Source organism: Dysidea avara, chromosome 7 (assembly GCF_963678975.1).
Source record: "Dysidea avara chromosome 7, odDysAvar1.4, whole genome shotgun sequence".
NCBI classification, from domain to species: Eukaryota; Metazoa; Porifera; class Demospongiae; order Dictyoceratida; family Dysideidae; genus Dysidea; species Dysidea avara.
The window spans coordinates 37,033,975-37,055,921 of NC_089278.1; the positions used below are offsets into that span (position 1 = coordinate 37,033,975).

Consider the following 21,947-nt stretch of genomic DNA (forward strand, 5'->3'; position numbering starts at 1 on the left):
ACTATACTAATAGAATACTCTAATGGCTGACATACAATCATTTTACATGTGTATAAATATTAACAAAAACTGTTTGGTATGATCAAGAACAAACGTCCCATACATTTAGTATTGGGTGAATCTAGGTAGGAGCAAATGTTGTTTAAATGATAGGATAGACTGAATGAACCATTGGAGACAGGACACTTGTTCACTTCATTGACTTTCATGAGAACACAAACAGACACTACACCATACACCTGTATGTGTGTATAACACTTTATACAGTGTAGACTACACACCTTGTTGAGGATTGCCTTTACTGCTGACATTGCCTCATTTTTCTATAATGAACAACAACTCATCTTAATGGTAACTACAGTATACAATATACTCAGAATAGTTCACAGTAAGAACTTGTTCTTACATACACACACCACACACCTTTGATGTTCTTGATGGTAGTAATCTGTGTGAATGAGAACTAGCAGCTTCTTCATCTGATAATGCACTGTTGTCTCCTATAAGACAACAATATCATAACAAGTGTGTCAACAGTGTAGCCACACTAGCAAACAAGAACACCTCACTACACATTAGTGACCATGACCAGTACTTCATGACCTCATTAGTAAGACCATCTCATTATAGTGACCATGTCAAGTAGGTCCCAAACATAGCAAAGGTGTACTTCATGACCTCATTAATAAGACCATGTCACTATAATGTAGCGACCATGTTACTTCATTATAGCGACCATGTCACTATACTATTACCACTAATGGAGCCATTACTCACAGTTCCACAGCTGGTCCTCATAACGAAGTTCTATAGTGACCAGTTCACACACCTGACTGATTATCATCTGATACAGGAGGTACTAGTACACTAGTGGATGGAGTGGAGACAATATTACTAAATGATGATCGACTGGTAGTGATCCTCTTGTTGACTGATGTAGTAACTCGGCTGGATGACAACTCTAACTTTAGTCGGTTAATTTCTGTATCTTTGTCTTGTAGAAGTGTTGAAGTTCTCTCTCTCGTGGACTGTACTCTCAACTGTAACTCCGGAGACTTTTGCTGCACATTGTTATAAATGTGAGGTGAATGTTTTGTAATTGATCTACATCAGAAATTTTGACAAAAGGAAAAGTAGACAAATTTGATGAACCAGTTAAATCCATCAACTTTTAGTTTGTCACTACCGCCCAAAGCACCTTTAAAAGTACAAGTTTAGATTGATCATTTCTTGACTTTTGTCAACATTTAATCCATGAAAACTGATGAAGTGTGATTCATCACCTTTTCCTTTGTCAAAATTCCCTGTCGTATGGTACATAATTTACACACACGCGTGCACGCACCAACACGGCACTCACACGCACGCACCAACACGGCACCCGCACGCACACACATACAAACACATGCACACACACACACATGCACGCATGCACACTTTGTAGCCATTTTCTGCTTGTCCAATTTTATTCTGGTACTCCTCATGTTGGGACCTCACGTCCTCTCTCAGTTGTGACTCTTTTTCAAACTCTGCTCCATTTCATGTTCATGGTGTGCTTGTTGTTCAGCTGGTTGTTGCTTCAACTCAGCATTCTCCTCAAATAACCCCTTACCTCCTGATTAGTGCCCACCACCAATTCCTATAGTGAAAGGTTACACAGTAAGTTTATTGACACTGTATTTTATTGGTACCAAGTAATATGAGGTGGTAAACATGGTCACTATAATGAAGTGATATTAATGAGGTGACTGGTAAGTGAGACTGTTAGCTGGTACAGGGATCCCCCACAACAAAATGGAATGCTGTCTTCAAAAATCATCATAAATACCTTACACGATGAAAAGTACGATAATGGTTTCCCTGTGGTTGTGTTGACTAGCTATATACATATCACCCTAAACACACATATTGTCCATAGTAATTGGATTGATTGTAGAGACACTTCTCATAGTGTTCTTTGTATGTAATGCTGTTTAACAGGCAGAACATAGCTGAATACAAATCCACTTCACTTTTCAATAATTTGATTGTTGGGGCATACACATTCAAATGTCCATTAGTATATCTGCAGGTACAGACAATTAGTGCTCTGCGATATACCGGTAAGACCGTTTATCATGATACACTGTAAATTATCATAACCGAATATCATACCGTGACATCTTTGATAACCGATATATCGAAATACCAGTATATTGATGAATACCAGTATACTTTTAACCCAGCTAGCCTTTGGTGTTTAATTACCCAATTTGTTGATGATTTAGCAGACACACCCTAAACAAAAACGTGAGGTTGTCACATTACAACACATGCCTACTTGTACTGAACTATATATTTTTGGTTTTTGGGATGCACACTGCTTCATACTAGGCCCAAGAAATGATGCAATATTTACAATAACAAGCTAACTATATATCGATATACCACAATATTTTCCTGTTACTAATACCGTGCATTCAAATTTCAATACCGCCGAGCACTACAGACAACCACTCTCGTTCACTATATTTAGCCATTCCCTTGTTTCACCACTTTCTAACTTTGATCCCTAATCTAAGTTTAAAAATTATTTTCCTTCTACTTGTAACGTTACCTCACCAGATATCAAGGCCATGGTTTAACTAAAATAAACCATATGGCCAGCCATGGTTTAACTTAAATGTACCATGGCAAGCCAGGGTTTATGAGATATGTACCCTTTGAAGGTAGGTGGTTTCATGGTACATTACAACTAAGGACACCTGTGACTTGTCACAAGGATGTCAACAGTGCACTGATCTACAAGATGTTTCAGCTGGTTCACCTGTGGGTTACATCTTAGCCCATGCACTAGTGTTTACCTAGTCTAACTAAATTGGTTGATACTTAATATGCCACTCCTACCCCAACAGAACAAAAGGTCAAAAAATGAAGGTCCCAAAGTGTGCATTATTTAGAACCTAAGCTTCAGATAAACAATTCATATATAACATGTACAGGATGTATACCAGAACACACAGCCACATACAACAAGAGCTTAAAGAGATCAAAGTTTTCACTCCCATGTCTACAACTCAGTGACTATTCTATTAGAGTAATCCCATATAGTCTGACTGTTGTAAGAGAGTAATCATCACCTTGTACATTACTACCATTAGCAGTTTGAAACACTTTCAACAAGTAGCAAACATCAGCACATTCTAGTTCAGTATTCCTACAAATGGTTCTCATATACTATGAGCAGGGGTATAGCCAGACTTTTGATGATGTCACAATCTATAGTATGTACTAGTGCTGAAACAATTATTCGGTTATTTGACTATTCAGTCGGCATGACACTATTCGATTCGTTAACACACTATTCGAGTAATCGTTAGCACTTTGTACACTGCATTCAGATGGAAAAGCCAGCCTTGAAACTTAAGATTGTGAATGAAATGATGTAAAATTCTATTTTATAAATAGTTAAGGCTTAGCCTTGCTCCCTAACAATAAGGTCTCAGTACTTATTCAGTAGAAGTAGAAGTTTATACAATAATCGAATATTCGGTCGTTTTGTTCACAACTATTCGGATAATAAAAATTACTATTTGTTTCAGCACTAGTATGTACAAGTTGAGTTGGATCCTGAAAAACAGCTAAAAATTGAAAGTGGATTTTTCTCATAAGAGTAAACATTTCAGCCAACCAGATGATTAATGGTTTAATGGTGATAGCAAATTTGTCAACAACAGACACGTGTGGTTTGGTTCCATTACAAATTCGGGAAAGGATACTGCACCTTTATGGCTTCCCATAGGAAATGTATGGTGAAAATTTTAAATATTATGGCAGACATTTAAGGTTTTTAGTGGGTCAAGTAGTACAAATGAGCCAAATTTCAAGATCATGTGCTATGCTCAGGCTACATCTGAATGTAGCCTGGGCTACAACTGGACGGCGACTATATAGATGTTAAGGCCAAAATTGATTAACACTTAAGTGATTAGTATGTACGACTTGGATTTGGCTATGATAAACCACTCAGACAGAAATTGTTTTGTTTCCTCGCTACCCCACTAATATTTAACGTTAAAAAAATGTTGGACTAAGGTGAGAACTAGTGCTATAGCTTATTCAACAAGTATTTCCGCACATTTTACACCTCCATTACTGATAACACGAAGTTACCACTTTGCATGAAGTAACTACTCTACAAGCAAACTTACCCATCTAGGCCTTTAGTACACTCTGTAATAAACGATTCGATAGCACTGATTAAAACATTAAATTTGTGTAACCAAAATTCTCCGTGATATCTCTAGCCTTCATCATAACCAAATGTAGCCAGCAATATACTAGCTACTGACCCATAACCAAATTTTTAGGCATACATATATAATACATCCAGTGGTTGTACGGATCAACATATTATTAGTTGTAACATGGGGCATTCAGGCTTTAACCTGATATGTATTCCCTCAGATCTTGGACTGCAGCCTCATGCCTGTGTTACATTATACAGTGACCTGATTTACTGTAGTGGATTTAAAAATTGTAAATCTGATAATGAAGTAGGAATCCCAGTAATAAAAAGCAATGAAGCAAGAGATATATCAATGATGGTATTGTGGTTAGAGGAAAACTGTGGAGAAGGTAAACTTTGGCAAATAACCACCTAAATTGTATTTGGCAAAATAAACAGTTGCAAATTAAAGCTCAGCCTCTTCAGTTATAAAAGATATTTGGCAGGTTAAACTGTAGTGATTGATCAAATTTGCCACAAAGTTTTCCTCTATTAGGTACAACATAGCTATGTGGGAAAACCCCTACATTGTACAATGCCACCCATGGTACAATGACACCATCGATATAGCTTGTTTCACTGCTTATTATATAACCCTACCACATGGCCAAGGAAAGTCTTGAGGCAGCAGTGGCACTAACAAAGACCCTTGGAGCTGACAAGAATCAGCAGGGTTTTCACAGAAGCCATTCTCAAAAGTATGGAGGCCACAGGGGTGGCGGACATCACAGTGGCCATTACAACAAACAGAAAGGCTGGCAACTGCTGGGAAACAAGACAAATCCCAAGCATCAGCAACCAAGGAAATGACTATGTATAAACAGTTATGTGCACAATGTGACATCATGTGTAAACAATTCATTAAATGCTGTAACCAATACTCAGATAAAGGGTTCACAAGCACAATACATACAGGCTCTCATAACAGAGTGTTAAAATCTGAAAATATTCCTGGGGGCATGTCCCAAGACCCCCAGAACAACATTCATGCCTGTTGTATGCTTCAAATGTCAAATCTGCTCAGTCCCTCAACTCTTTAGTCTGCACATGATACCATACCAGAAGCAAACACAATTAAGCAGCCTACATTATACCTAACATAATTATATTTTTAAACTGTCAATACTGTTACCAGATTCAATTTCAAATTACACAATTTTTCTGGAAAATCTTGCCACCATACCCCCCTAGATTTAAATTTGCGTATAGTAAAAGTTTGGAAACCAGTCACCAAAATTCCTGGGGCCGCCCTTGCAGCAATTTCATCTGCACATGACCCAGTTGGGAGTCAGCATGGGGTCACACCCCACAATTACTAGGTTGATGAAAGGAGCATTTAACACCAGGCCCCTCTCCCAAGATATTCAGCCTTTTGGGATGTTGGCATAGTGATCACCTACCTTAAAGGTTTAGAAGAGAATGACAATCTTAATCTCAGACAGCTAACCCTCAAAACAGTAATGCTGCTTGCATTGACTAGGCCTTTACATTCTGCGGACCTTTCCAGTTTACACATCCAGTGGAGGTCATACCATACAGAAGGGGTTACCTTTAGACCAACACACCTAACTAAACAACGCAGATCATCTAAGCAGAGGGCTGATTTTATCTTCTCTCTTTTTCAGGAAGATCCCAGAGTATGCTCAGTAAAAACATTAAAGGCTTATGAAGATTGTACTAAAGAATTTAGAAAGCTTGAATCTCCTACTCCGAAGACCAGCTCTCTTGCATTGGGGAACACAATCCAGTAGCCTCATGCTCCATTGCTAAATAGTCATGATTGAGGCTGGAATTGACACCAGCATTTTTAAGTCACATTCAGTTCGAGGGGCAACTTGTTCTAAAGCTGCTGATGCAGGTGCTACAACAAAGCAAATATTAGATGCTGCAGACTGCTCCTCAAAGGGTACCTATCAGCAGTTCTACCATAGGAGACTGGAGAATAAAGATAAAACATCCTTTGGTAGGAATGTTTTTTCCCCAGGGTGTGCTTCAAACAATACATGTTGATATGAAACTGAGCCTCCCGAAATGTAATTCGTAAATGGCTTAGGGCATGAAGTGCCTGCATGCTATTTATAATTACAAGTGGAAGGTGAAGTTAAAATATCAACACCCCTCCCATTGTTTCCACCTAATTTAGTATTTTTTTAGTTTTCAGTGTTAATTCTGTAGGTTTCTTTTCTTGACACCTCCCAGTAAAGCTGATTGTTACGTCAGAGTAGGAAACTACTGATTTCTAAGGAAGACTTCTCAAAGAACCAATGAAACATGTCCGCATGCTGATTTCATACCCGGACTGTCATTTTTTTTACATCATTTAACTCACGTGTATCTTCAAAATGGCTGTCATAACCTTGTATTTGTGCCAAATACATGTTGATATTGCTTCCTCATCATACAGTACAATAGTAACTGTATAGTAGGGACCACAAAGGAGTGGTCATGGCCCATGAAATAAAATCACCCAAAAACCAGCCTCAATTTTCCCTGACGACGATGAGACAGTATTGGCAAGGTAAAACTAAGCCCAAACAAGCTTTCAGATCAACCCAAAACGCTTTCAACAAATTGGTACGGAATTTTAACATTTTTTTATTCGACAGAATTTTCTACTGACTGACTGACTGATGCCTTCAGACAAGCATAACTCGATAATGGCTAAGGCTACAGGCTTGATTTTTTCACTGTTCGACGTCGCTTCAGCCCGACAGGTGCCTTTTGGCATACCGCAGTACGTACAATGCATTCTTCATGGACTTACCAGTGTCGTGTCCCATTCATCTTTGCTGACAGGGAAAGGTGTCGATTGGCATGAGCACATGATGGTTTCCCTTCGAAACAGAAATCATCCGTATTTTTCATAGTGGCTATTTTGATTGCAAAGCTGCTTTTCAAACAGTTCTTGATTCGTATTGCTGTGTAACTGTAACAGGTTGAACATAGCCAACAATGAAGTGTAATGGATACTTCACTTTTCAGACAATATTGACACGGCACCATTTCTTTTGGTATGTGTAGATTGTAGAGGTGCTTCCAGAAAAGTTCTTGATTCGTATTGCCGTGTAATGGGTTGAACATAGCTGACAACCAAGCGTAATGAATACTTCACTTTTTCAGATTCAGACAATAATTGATATAGCTGGGGCACGCGGCACCATTTCAGATGCGGTATACGTGGGTTCACCAGTCATAATAAAATTATTTACAAAAAAAGTTAACAAACAAGTACACGAAAAAATTTGGAATTTTCAACTAGAGTAGGGACCATAGCATATCGATAAAAAGTACTGAAACAAGTTGGAGTAGTCCATGATATTAAATCACAGTAAAACAATAAGAAGTGTTATATCCCTACTGTGCTTGTACTTGTGTAATTATAATTAGACTCTATTTAGGCTGTTTTGGGTGAGTAATAAATCTCATATACTCCACCTTGTTTTCTAATATACCCCACACCTTCAGGCACATTATAACATATGCTCAAAATCTAGGTTTATCCAATCGCTATGCATTGTTCACGTGCAGTGATTTAACGAGCATAATTATTTTGTCACGTGAGAACACATAGTTGCCATGGCGCTAGTATTATCGCAAGAAAACCAGCTGCTTTCGCCAAGCCTACAGCAGAAACAGCCGTGGATGAGGTAAGTAATCTGAGTGTAATGTGAAATAGAGTCTAAGCAGTTATACGGGCACAATGTGGAGTCTATGAAATTTATAAACCCTCAGGCCCTTAGTAGCGTCCTCGCCTCGCTTGTGCGCTACAGCCCGGGCCTTCGGGTTTATAAATTTCATAGACTCCACATTGTGCCCTTATAACTATTATATAGATGCAGGCACTTTGTGCCCTGAGCCATTTACAAATTAATAACCAATAACCACCTCCCACCCACATAAGTTTTTGTCCCATTGGGTGACGTGAAACAAGCAATATAATAATGATGGCCTAAATTAAGGCTAAAACAAACCATTCGAATTTCAAATATTCGATGTTGTGGGAATGACATACTTTACAATGGTAAAGCAGTAAAATTTCATGAAATATTCTTATAACTTATAAAAAATGGAGCTTGTAGTAGTTGTACCAACAGATCAGCACAAATGAAGCAGTTTTATGTCCTATGAAAACACAATTGTAAATGTTTGTGAATCAAATATTCTTTACTATTCATTCAATTGGCATTTAGAATGTCACACACACACGCACACTACACATCATACATAGCCTTATAGTAAACAAACAATAACTAAGACTGTAACAAGACACTGGTGTATGTTAAAGGAGTGTGACTATTATTAGAGCATTGTTCACCTTGCTATCTTTGTTCTTCAATACAGAATGTGCTCTAGTACGGAAACTGTCAAACTCTTTTCAAATCTGCCAGCTGTTGTAGGCATCCTGAAGAGGTATTAGTATCCTGAATTAGGAAATGGTCAGGATATCATCACCTACCTTTGGTGAAGGTATATCTGATAGTAGAGATGTATATTCTGCTACTGTCAAGTCTACAAGAAGATGTAGTCAATGGTACAAACAGATAATATATACATGATACACACATACAGTGGAACCTTGGTAGTTATCCATACCACAGGGAACCACATGGTATTCACAAAGACTGGACAGTGCATGGCTCTTTAGTTTGATGCAAAAAGTGATACAATTTAATATCCTAATAGAACAGTCAACTACTGTAATAGGATCCAGATACGTAACAGTGTATCAGCTACAAAATAGTTTTGTTAATAATGAATAATGAGTTTAAGATTCAATGCAGCTTTTATCCACTGCCATTCCAGTCAGGCAGTGTAAAATTTGCTAAGTTTGAAACAAGACACTCACTAATAACCTAAGGAAACCTAAAATGCCTTAAATAACTACACAGTAAGGAGAAAAATTGATGTCAAGTGTGACTTAATCCACAAGCCACCTGGAGGCTCACCAAACACCTCACTCAGTAGGTAAACATGAAGAGGCAACCGAAGACAGAACCATCATCCCTATTAGATCCTATGGGTCTTATACAGTGCTAAAGGCACAAAGTTTAACATTAACAAGTACAACACTATATCATCACTGTACCTTCTATGCTATTTGTTAGAACGGTTTTGTCCACAAGTTTGTTGGTGGCTATATATTTTAAGAATTTTCTGCAAAACAAATACAGTAAATTGTGATTGTGGTATTGAGTTATTAGATCACCTTCAGTCTTGTGTTCCTCTCCTGTAGGTTAGTAAGTTTTTCATGATTCTCCACTCTATCAACTTCCTTACTATAATTAGAACAATATGTGATGCCTGATGTACTACCAATATTGGTGAGCCTTGTGATGTTCATGTGCTCCTGTTGGTACCAATAGTCACTGCTGTCACTGCTATAGTCATCAAAAAACAAGTTGATGTTGTGCTACTTCTAAAAACCAGACGCCATGCAGCTAGCTAACTCATCTGGAATTAACCAACCATGTATTAACGTTGAGCAATAATGCCATTGTAATTTTTGGATTTCATAATTCATGAAATTTTCATAATTCTTTAATTACGTTGCTATGGAAGTGCTTGTTAAACAAACCGCTTTAAACAACATATTACGCACAGAAGTATCTTCTAAACTGTTTTATAGTTTGACTATAGTGTTTTTCCCCACAAATTCTCTTGACAAAGCCTCAAAGCTGCTCTTCATTTTCATTCGCGTACATCGGGGATACGACCCCTTTCCAACTCGAAGGGATAGGCTATTCCTGGTAGTCTACAAGGCCTGCACTGTTGTTTTTCAATTGTTAAACGCAGGCCTGTAAAACCTGAAGGGAAGGTAATTCACAAAGTCTGAGGAGAGTCTCCACACCAGTATTTCAGACAGCTGAAAAAGAAACCACCTCAGAGCAAAGTTTACCTTTGTGTAACTTCATTTCACTTAACTTCCTACGTAAAAGCTGCTTTTACCATTACTATAATGATTTTGCTCACGAGGGTGCGTACGAACAAACATAGATAGGTAGATAGGTACACACACACACACACACACAAGCACACACTTTTACGAAAACAATTTCAGTAAACCAAGTGGCCATTCTGATCGCTCTGCAGGCATTTTTTAGGCTTAGTTATACTTAACCAATACTGCCAAGCTGTCAAAACAATGAGGCTGGTTTCTGGGTGACATTTTTGGTCAGAAAAAATCCAACCTTTATGATCCCTAATATACAGTTTTAAGCCACTCCAAGAAAATTCCTTGTTTCCCATTTCATTGAACTCAAAAATAAACGTGGGCAGGAGGTTCATTATCCATTATTCATTATAGATATTTCACATATTTTTGAAATTCATAACTAACTTGCAGTAAGAATACAGTAGAAATATTTAAACTAAGAACCTGAACAGTGATAAGCTAGCTAAATGGGCTTTCTAAATGCTAAACTAGTTACTGCTATACAATCACAGGATAAATAATGAATAAAATGATCAGTTGACAGAAATAATGAATGACCATGCAGGAAGAGAATCTGCATGCGGGTGGGAAATGGGAAACAATAAATTTTCTTGGAGTGGCCTTACCGTACTGTATGATGAATATAGAAGTGTTCTGGATTATCACAGTTTAATGACATGTCATACACATATAATCACATGATCATCTCTTTACCTTTCCACATGTGCCTTAGTCAATGTGGTGTTCTCTTGATCCAACTGAGACACTCTCTCCTTTAATTTCCTTCAATACATTACAGTAACTCCATTACATCATATTATGTCACTTGTGATGTGCTTACTGTTTTGTGGTCTTCATGTTGACATTCACATTCACCAATCGTCTTTGAGAGACTGGACAGTGGACATCTTGTTTCTAGACAAGTTGTTCTTCCCTTAATGCTTGTTGTTGCAGTCTATCCTCCACCTCTGACACTTTGGACTGTTCCCTAGCCATCGCATGAAGGTGTTCCTCCTACAAATGACAAAAGAATAAATGTAGCGTATCACTCACTGTGTGTGTATTGTGTGTGCTTGCATGCATGTGTGCTGCTACTGCTTGTTATGCCCCAGAGTACAGGTAGCTACAGTACATTTCCACAGCTAAGTGACTGTTCTATTAGAGTAGTCAATACTATCAGTTCAGAAATCCCCCAGGATATTCCCCTGAATGCGTCACACCTTCATCTGTTCCATTTCCTGCTGTAGTGTGGCTAATAATGGTGGAGGGTGAGAGGCCTGCTCTTCTGCTCTACTCAACTGTTCAGTGACATGTTGTAACTGTTGTGACAAGACTGAGACGTTCTGTTCATACTCCTTTGCCTTGTGTCCCATTAGCTTGTGTGTATCCAGTGATGACTCCAGATCTTGTAGCTGAAGTACAATGAGAAACAACATGAAGATTTGTAGAAACAGTAGACCATCAGTTTATCAAACCTCAATGGTCTCAGGGTAATACAAGTGTTTAGACAAGTGAACTATTTGAAGTCTATTCATTTACAAGTACATAAATATAGAGCTCCACTCAAATACTAATTTTAAAATGAAAGTGATAAAAAGGAGTGAAACTATTTAATATATAAATAGCACCCAAGGTCATCATTATTTCTTAGAAGGAATTTTATAAGGATATACAGGGTTCTGCCTACACTGGTCGGCAGTAGTTTAAAGTCACCAGTACCTCTAAAAACCAACCAGTACCTTCTTAAATCCAACCAGAACAATTCTTACATGTTTTACTGATGTACATGCAATATACCCTAATGTAACACACAGACATTCTAATACGATAGGCAGCATATCAGTTCACGTTAGCTTTAGGCCACCACTCAGGAAATCCTGGGCAGAGCCCTGGGGTTTAGGATAGGAGATTCAGAAAAACTGGTAATCTATAATGACTATAATCTGTATTAAAATGACTACTCTATTAGAGTATTACAAATTTATACCGTATTTAACTGGGCTCAAAGGTCCTAAATTAAGCTAGGCCAGCGTAAGAGATTATAACAGTGTTTATTACAACTAGTGACACCTGTGACTTATATATATATATACATATATTGTTATTAGCACTTTACAGTGACCAGCACTGAAGGTCTGACAGCAACATGTGCTGCAGCCTTTGGATCACCTAACCTAACAAGAACTGGAGACTTTAAATGACTACTTAACCTAGCTAACTATAAGGTGAAAGAAAAAAGGGCCAATGAAAGGACTTGTCACAAGGATGTCAACAGTGCATCTGCAACAAGATGTTTCAGCTGGTTCACCTGTGGGTTACATCTTAGTCCATGCACTAGTGTTTACCTGTAGTCTAACTAAATTGGTTGACACAGATAATATGTCACTCCTACCCCAACAGAACAAAAGGTCAAATAATGAAGGTCCCAAAGTGTGCATTATTTAGAACTTCGAGCTTCAGATAAACAATCACTGCAAACAATTCACATATAACACGTACAGGATGTATACCAGAACACACAGTCACTTACAACAAGAGCTTAAAGAGATCAAAGTTTTCACTCCCATGTCTACAACTCAGTGACTATTCTATTAGAATAATCTCATATAGTCTAGAGAGTAATCATCACCTTGTACATTACTACCATTAGCAGTTTGAAACACTTTCAACAAGTAGCAAACATCAGCACATTCTAGTTCAGTATTCCTACAAATGGTTCTCATATGTGACCGGATCTGCAAAAACCCAACACAATAGTGCATTTTTCGAATTTCTGTTTATTAAATATTTATAATCTACTTAGCCAAGTGTATTCTCTAGCAAAGTTTCAGCCTCATATGCCAATAACTTTCGGAGTTACAGCCCTACAAAGTAGCAACAACAGAAAAATCGATTTGTACAGCAAGTATTGGGGAAAAAAATTACAGGCACTTACTAAAACGGCTGTAACTTACGAAAGGATGGACGTACTTGGCTGCAATTTCCACCATCGTGTTCGCCATGGATAGGGGAATCATTTACTGGGTAATTTTGTTCTTTTATTTCTTTTCTTCACTGGATTCAAAGGTAAAATTCATGAAGAAAAATCAATCGCGTATGATCGCTTCGACGTCACTTAAACAAACGCTCATAACTTGCATATCCTAGGGTCTACTGCAATGAAACAAAGATTTTCTAACTCCTCTTGAGCAGGCGAATAAGATAATATCCAGGTTTTTATTGTTAGTCCCTTCCTTCACTACGAAAGAGGCGTTCAAAAAATTTACTAAATTTTTTCAATAATATGCAAATATTTCACCAATTGTTTTCAATGCTTTATACTAGAAATTTAGGCTTGTGCTATTGTGTCGGGTTTTCGCAGATCCGGTCACATATACTATGAGCAGGGGTATAGCCAGACTTTTGATGATGTCACAATCTATAGTATGTACAAATTGAGCTGGATCCTGAAAAACAGCTAAAAATTAAAAGTGGATTTTTTTCTCATGAGAGTAAACATTTCAGCCAACCAGATGATTAATGGTGATAGCAAATTTGTCAACAACAGACACGTGTGGTTTGGTTCCATTACAAATTCGGGAAACAATGCTGCACCTTTATGGCTTCCCATAGGAAATGTATGGTGAAAATTTTAAATATTATGGCATACATTTAAGGTTTTGAAATATTTTTAGTGGGTCAAGCAGTACTACAAATGAGCCAAATTTCAAGATCATGTGTAACTGCATCATCCATGAGTTATTAAATGCTTTTGAGGATTCAGCTCAACGCGTACGTACTATAGCTACATAACAATACAGCTAGCTAAAGGGAATATATATATACCTTGATATGTGAAGCATGCTAAGCTAGGGGAACTGGGGGGGGGGGGGGGTACGCCCACCCCCCTAGACCCTCTGTGATCGAATCTGAGAATGATTTCAGCAGGTTAATTATCACAGCACAATTTATAATTTATTTGACTGGTGACTGTTCTATTAGGGTAACTCAAACTTGAATTTGTAAACATACCAAGCACTTTATGGGTACTGGTAGCTACTATTGCTGAATACTTGCCTGACTGTTGTGACTGTTCAATTAGAGTATCTTGATCTTGATGTTTTCATAGTGTACAATTATTGATGTCCAGGTATAATCCATTCTGTGCATACCTTTAATTCCAGGTCCTCTTTAGAAACTCGTTCCAGTGCCAACAGACTCTGCAGTTCCATCCACATCTCCTTGTGATGTACCTCCTCCTCTCTACGTTCTCTCTGTTGTTGTTGTTGTTGTAGTGTGGACTGGACCTGTGTATATGTGAGGGGCATGTTACTGACCAGTAATGTAAGTGTGTATGCGTGTATGTGTGTGCATGTGCATACAATGTGTCAATTTTTATGAACTGTATACTAAGGCTGCAACAGATGTCAAATTTAGTAGAACAGGCCATCATCTATAAATATAACTGGTAATCGAAGCTATTTCCATATTAGTATACACACTCTAGTAAGCAAATACCTGAATAGTAAATAATAATATTCGGATAGCAAATATTGATTGCAGCCCTACAGTAAACCACATACATTCTCTAGCTGTTTTCTTAACTCGTTGTGTTCCTTTTCTGCCTTTTCTCTTTCAGTTTGAGGCTGCTTATAAAGTGTTTCTTGATTGGCCTACAAGAGAACGAAATATACACTCTGTACACATACCACTACATGAAATGCCAAGCTAATGTATGTACACACAAGTACACACAAGTACACACAAGTACACACACACACACACACACACACACACACACACACACACACACACACACACACACACACACACACACACACTACACCCACACACACACTTACTAACATCATTTTCCTATCAGCCTGGAAACTAGCTTCAATTCTAGCCTTCTCTTCAGACAGAGTAGCCAGTGACTGCATCAGGGTATTCACCTTATGATGTAATCCATCATCATCGTCGTCGTCATCATCCTGTAGGTGTCACAATACACAGATGATATGTGGTGTGTTGTAGTACATGAAGGAAGTGAGGGGACACAGAGCAAACTTGTAGGAAGCTTTAGATGATGGCAGCAATGCAATATATGGTCAAACATGCTAGTTTGTACTTAAACACACATACACTGGCCTAACATGACTAGCTCTTTACTTGGTTAGTTGATGAAGGACCTACTGATCGATCACTCTCCTCCCCAGGAGATTTTTGTGCTGGTACTTGCAAACCTGTCCTATTCTGTGGAGAGGAACATCCTCTAGGAGTACCTAGAGCCTTCAAACTGGCCTCTAAAGCTTCTTTCTCCTTCAATAAACTTTTATAAGCTCCAACCACATCTGTAGAGGAGATAAAACAAGAGATGTACCATGCAGTGAAACATGTGTACTATGGACACCTTGGACCAACCAATAGTGAGCTCCTGATTATCAAAATGTTCTGATTTTCAAGGTCAGTTTGGCTGGGTCTGGATTATGTAGGTGTCCTCATCAACCAAAATAACCAAAGTATTCGATAGCCAAGTCACTTTACATACTCAGGGAGTGTCCAGTGTCCTTGTTTTTAAAAGGCTAACATTAACGGGGGCCCATTGTAAACACCCTGGTTGAGAATTTCATTCCTGAATGGCATTCACCATTAGAATAGGTGACCAGAGTCCCTGACATCAGTCACTCATGAAATTCACTTATCACACATTGTACATGTGGAGCCATTTTATAAGGACATGACAGTACCCAGCCATATCAAATAGGCGCTACTGATTTCCAAAGAGAAATGTTCTTAATTTACCTAGAGATGTGCGATTATATAGATATATTTCATTATAGAGATATCACAAGATTTATCGAGATAAGGATGATAAGTTTATTAATCTAGATACTAGTAAACTTCCGTAAATTATTGGTATACCTGATGGTGTAAGCACCTCCTGGGGGCTCCAACTCTCCTACCACTTGGGAACAGTGTTAAGACAACATTTTTCACTTTTTTATAGCCTTCAAATTGCAATTTGCTCACTTTACTGGTTACAATATTAGCAGTTTACTAAAATAAACAATTGTTTCAGTTATCGAGATATGTGAGATAATTGAGATAAGTTCAAAGGAAATATCGAGATATGTCAAAATTAGTCATCACACACCTCTAAATTTACCAGTTGGGACCTCTTAGCTGTCTGGTTACCAACAACAAATAAAAGGGTGCCATAAAGTGTTTAAGATAGCGAACTATAAAGATTCATCTAGTGTCTCTAATAAACAAACAAACAAAAAATTGCACAGAGGGAAGTACTACAGGAAAGGTACAGTCAGTTATTTACACCTAACCTGATGTGTCACAAAGTGTGTAGAGTACCACAAGCTAAATGTATGATAATTACTACCTTGTAACGTTACAGTCATCTAGGACCTACTCCAAATCAAAGACACAAGGACAAATTAAAGATTTTGGTCTCAACAGATATGACATGTTATAGTCTTGTAGGCCCAGCTGGGCACAACATCTTAATCTCTTTATTAGAAAGACAATTCTTGGCCTGTTGTTATAAAGAGGTTCCACTGTAATTCATGTGTACTAAAACACTACAGTAAAATGGCAGGTATAACAATAGTTCCAGTTCCATAAGAAATACAATATGACTACATCACATCCTAACAGTTGTTTGTCTAACTTTGTGTGACCACATTAACATGAACATAACATAAGGCTATAGATATAGAGGTTTTGCAGGAAGTGTTCCATACAATTATTTATTATCTTTGGAGTCTCTTACAATAAAACATTACTGTAAATGGCCTGGGACAGGCCTATAAAGCAGAGGTACTTATAATAAGATAACATGCCAGTCACAGGCTTGTGAAAAGCCTACCTGCTGATATTTAGGAGTGAAGTAAGCCTGTGACAGTATTGTCAGACAGGCCTACAGCAAGGCAAATCACATATGTACTGTCACAATAATATTATGGTATTTGTCAGGCATGTAACAGGACTGCATTGTTAGATACATGATAAATCCATCCTGCAAAATAATTTCTTATAGGACTGGTATATACATGTACTCTGGTTGCTATAGTGACTATTGTTACCACTGGTTACTGTATTATAGTGTCCACTTAGCATGTTTCCAATATCCCTGTACAGTATATAGCAGTTAACACATACACCATGCTGACTCACGCACTACACCAGCTTCCTATTTCATAAGGGTTTCAATTTGTATTTATAACGTTATAGACAAGTGTTATGTTTCATTGTGGGATTGAGATGCTACAGGCCTCTGAACCCATTTTCTACAGGCCTGCCACAGCTCTTGAACACTTCACAGACTCATTACCAGTTTACAATACACACATGTTACAGGCCTGCTAACATACAATTATGTTACTTATTATAGGAGATTCATGATATTGGATAGTCACACAGGACTGACATTTGTGTTCATGAGAGAAAAGGACTGTTATAGGCTTGTAACCTTTTTTATTAAATGTGTAAGTGTTTACAACAGGTTTGTGGCACATTTAGGTGATCCATACAGGCCTGTAATCATATCAGAATAACAGCTTTAGCAGGCCTGTAACCATCTTACTGCCTGTAGCAGGCAGTTTACAGGCCAAAAAGCAGCACATACATGCCTGTATTAGGCCTGCAACAATATAAAGCTTTTGTAAGGGTGCAATGAGTGGATAAAGAGTGGAGTGTTCTACAGAGTTTTTTAAACGTCTACACAAGAAGTTCTGGCACAGATTTATGTTTAACAGGTACAATATACCATTGCAAAAAGAGGTCTTCTGGAGCGAAACTAATAGTGAGGCTCAAGAAAATTGAGTTGCAAGTTTTCTAATGTATTGTGGGTATTGGTACTCTATCCACTCACAATGTCTTCATACATGATCGGTGAATGCCCCTGCAAAAACCTCTATTAATGAATGAGAATAACTCATTCAAATAAGTACAATCTACAACAAAGTTAAAGGAATATACAGCGGAAGCTGTCTTAGTGGTCACCTGTATAGAAAGGTCACCTCTCTAAAACTTTACAATTCCTACGTAAGTGAGATGATACACTAATTCACCAGCCACCTATTAAGGTCAAGAAATTGAGACCAGTTCTACATTATACTACGATATCACCAAGTGCGCTGTTAATAGACAACAGAGGTGATTTCCTAGTTGGGAGATAGACAGACCCCAAACACCATTAGATAGACTACTTCTTATTGTTCTATTCCAGAGGCTATTACAAACTGAGTAGCAACTTAATGAGTAAACTCTATCAAGGGACAAAACTTCAACTTAATTTTTAAAGGGAAAAAAAAACATTTTAATAATAACACAATTAAGGGGTGGGAGGGACACTACAAATTCCTATGGCTTCACATGCTAAATATTGGTTTTCATTGATCTGTACTTCCTTTTTGCATCAGATGTGTTTGTGGTACTTAAAAATCATCTCCAGTTAGAAGTATTGACTTTAATACTCAGTTTATAGCGTTTTGACTTGGAATTGTACAAAGTTTGGATCTTGTTTCACGGTTATAGCTCTACGCTTCTTAAGCTTGTTATCTGCTACCTCAGTATGTTTGTAACAAATGTATTACAGTAATTTTTACTCCTTGATCAAATGAGCTAGAGAATTCTCCAATTTTTTAATAAAAAACAGTAATCTCATTTTGAAGCCATAGTAGTCATACCAAAAATATCTGTTTCATACGTTTAAAGACAATACTATTACAAGCCACTACAAGAACTTTAGGGGAGTTTTACAATTAGCTGTAGGAAGAGAATCAATTTTTGTGTTAAAATTACAGTGTTTTGTAACCACAGTACAAACTTCAGAGAATTTCACTCAGATTTGTACTAAACAGACGTTCAATTCATCAGGTGGAGACAGTGGTTTTACAGCTTTATATATGACCGGATTTGTGAAAAGGGGTCTTCCACACACATCCAATTCTATGAACGTGGAAGACCATAACGTAGTGTTCAAGAAAGATACAAACCTGAAATTTTCTCCATCCATTAACCTATGTTGGTGCTCAGTTCTGACCAAATTTCATGTCAATAACTTTTTCCAATCTCAAGTTATGAATTTCCAAAGTTCATAAATTGGATGGTGTGGAAGACCCCTTTTTGCAAATCCGGTCACATATAACAACTTTGTGGAAGCCATAGGACATAGTTGCTTGTCTCCTTAATGTATTATGTGCCGAAACAATTCACTGTATTGTCAAAACAAGTAAGCCAAACTGTTATCCAGACAAAATTTCTAGTCACACAACAAATCTGATTCCCTGTACTGACAAGGCTTCAGTCTTCTCAAAGGTCCTACTGGGATGGTAATTAATGAATGACCCTTATATGAGAAATCATACTTGTGCACAGGAAATGCCCCACACCCCACCTCGGGCTGTGCGGTTCGTTTGGAATTTGCCTAGATCACAAGTTATCTGGAGATCATGCTGAAATCCAAAACAAAACAATTATGGTACCGTAAAAAAACTTAAGTTTGGCAATCAGCATGCAAAGTATCTGAGCTCTAACATGAGCTGAAGAGGATAAACTTAAGCTTTAGCCAGCTAGCTCGCAGTGAAGCCATCTAGTGATGTTGCAATACAAAATTGACTTGGAAACAGATTGTGATGATGTTTGTGAAATAGCGCTCACAAATTTTTGCTTGTCACTACTTTCAATATCAACAATTTTACCACCAAAATCTTTTGTAGTTTCATTCTCCTTACACAAATGCCCAAAGTAATTACAGCATTCAACACAAACAGTTCCATATCATTACTTTCAACAGGCTCTGCAGTTCCATCAACTTCTGCTTGTGGTGTACCTCCTCCTCTTTACCTCTCCGCTGTTGTTGTAATGTACGTGGATGGACCTGTGTGTGTAAAGGGTATGATATCGACCAGTAATATGAGTGTGTGTATGTGTGCTAGACTGTCTAAAAAATGTACTACCATGATTTAGACACAGGAGATACAAACAGACCAAGCTGGTTATTCTGAGAAACAAGACCAATTAACAAAATATGGAAAAATGGAAAAAGTGACCTACGCAATACACCTACCATCTAGAAGGTGCAACACACTTCATGGTCAAACCTGGATTGGCCACACAAGACAGAAACATCTTCCCAATATACATTACTAAGGTACGTACAGGATTCCACACTAACAAATGATAATCACCATATGATTACTACATCTTCTAACTTGTTTGGTTTTCACAATTTTCTGTGTTGTGGTGTTGAGTTATTATAGGTTAGTCAGTCTCCACCCTAACAACTTCCTGTCTATAATTAGAAGAACAAGGTGTTTCTGAATGAATGTGGTTACACATGTTGAATTGAATAAACAGACATCTCGGGCCGAAGCAATATCAAACAGCGAAAGTCCATATAGTGTTAACCATGGACTTATGGTTGGCTGAAGGCACCAGGCAGTCAATTACTAAAATACTTGTTTTAATATTTTATAAAAAATATAATTGTGTGATGGACGGTCATGTTAAAGATATGGGTGGGAAGATGTTCTATTGTAATATACTGGGAACTAGAGTAGCTACACTGCCATACACACTTGAACCTAATCATACGTAGGTGTTAACTGCTTATAATCTGTGGTATGGAGTATATGAAATGGCACAGATCATGGACACGCCAATAGCAAACTTGTCATGTGATCTTACAGAATTCATTTCAAAATAGGAAAGTCTTGTTCACAGAAGTCTCAGTAATGTATGTACCTTATCAAGGCACTCTCAGAGTCTATACACTGCACCAAACAAACCTAGCTATTTACAACTTGTTACACATACGTACATCACATACCCAAATCAATGTGGAATGTTTCTTTTCTGAGTTATCCAAAGTGGCATCCAGTGTAAAACATCAAGGATTTTGTGGTACCAATTACTGAGTGATGAGCTGTACTACACAATCCTGTTGAATATTACTTCTCCCCTACTATTTGTTGGAGTTTCAATGACTTCAACACTAATGTGAGTTTGATGTGATGTCACAAGTTTCCATTAGTCTATGTGTGTTTACCTTCATTTCCATTTCGTGTAAGAATGGAGATCTAGGATGGAGGCCTGATCTTCTGTGTATCCAGTACAAGCTTCCAGCAATGGACTAATAATACTAGTTCACAGTTCCAGGGTGCCCAGCTCATTGACACCGGCAACTTCTTTCCATCATCAGTTCGCGCATCTATGATTCGCGTTATCATAGATTGGAGTTATCGACCCGCTTAATTCTACATAAAGCTCACCCACTGATCATGTGACTAACCCTGGGCTTGACCCTCGGACTAACCATGGACTAACGATTAAATGGCAAGTTGTTTTATAACTGTTTTCTGTGCTGCATAATGCACCTATCCTGGACCTATCCACTACGCGCCGGGGAGGGGGGTAGGTGGGGGATAATTATTATCCCCCTCCCGGGCGTGGTGCGGGAGTCGGCGTAGTGGGGATTTGACTTTTTGAAAAATCTAATTCTCCACCCATGGGGGAACGACTAGTGGTCAAATCTCCATGTAGTATGGCTGTAAGGCACTTTAGGAAACAGGTCGATTCTTTTAGCTTGCAAGTTAAAACAAACACCTAAAATTTCAAGCAGTCAAATGCCCCACTGAGTTTCAGATCAAATCAGGTCAAAATCCTCCACTAATCCCCTAGTAAGCCTGGGAGGGGGGTAGTAGGGCTTAACATTGATAGGTGCATAACTGAGTTTAGATTGCTGCTGCCCCA

General features: G+C 38.0%; 2 protein-coding genes across 17 annotated transcripts in view; one reads left to right on the top strand and one right to left on the bottom strand.

Moving 5' to 3' along the window:
* LOC136262585 (uncharacterized) overlaps window positions 1-21,947 on the top strand; it is a 120,484-nt gene that overhangs the window by 81,998 nt on the left and 16,539 nt on the right. For 8 of the 10 annotated variants that reach the window (XR_010704229.1, XM_066056948.1, XM_066056949.1 and 5 more), the window contains exon 1: window positions 21,029-21,530. The exons of 1 other annotated variant lie outside the window; for it this stretch is intronic. The gene's annotated coding sequence lies outside the window, so the exon portion shown is untranslated. Of the gene's footprint in view, window positions 1-21,028; window positions 21,531-21,947 lie in introns of those variants that run through there. One more of the 10 variants, XR_010704228.1, reaches the window with a different exon arrangement.
* Window positions 424-21,604, bottom strand: LOC136262580 (GRIP and coiled-coil domain-containing protein 1-like). 7 transcript variants are annotated; one of them, XM_066056926.1, is made up of 18 exons: window positions 21,244-21,604; window positions 21,025-21,189; window positions 20,408-20,487; window positions 19,981-20,073; window positions 15,327-15,529; window positions 15,041-15,169; window positions 14,762-14,851; window positions 14,351-14,485; window positions 11,420-11,611; window positions 11,041-11,213; window positions 10,914-10,982; window positions 9,474-9,543; window positions 9,354-9,421; window positions 8,724-8,776; window positions 8,583-8,669; window positions 1,438-1,639; window positions 778-1,061; window positions 424-500 (listed from the first exon to the last, which is right to left on the bottom strand). In XM_066056926.1, the coding sequence occupies exons 6-10, from the start codon at window positions 15,116-15,118 to the stop codon at window positions 11,115-11,117; spliced, it is 594 nt and encodes a 197-aa protein (XP_065912998.1). In that variant the 5' UTR covers window positions 15,119-15,169; window positions 15,327-15,529; window positions 19,981-20,073; window positions 20,408-20,487; window positions 21,025-21,189; window positions 21,244-21,604; the 3' UTR covers window positions 424-500; window positions 778-1,061; window positions 1,438-1,639; window positions 8,583-8,669; window positions 8,724-8,776; window positions 9,354-9,421; window positions 9,474-9,543; window positions 10,914-10,982; window positions 11,041-11,114. The 7 variants fall into 7 exon arrangements, with proteins under 7 accessions (XP_065912998.1, XP_065912997.1, XP_065912999.1 ...); XM_066056925.1 differs by having other exon boundaries at window positions 15,348-15,529; window positions 21,244-21,603; XM_066056927.1 differs by lacking the exon at window positions 20,408-20,487 and having other exon boundaries at window positions 15,348-15,529; window positions 21,244-21,603.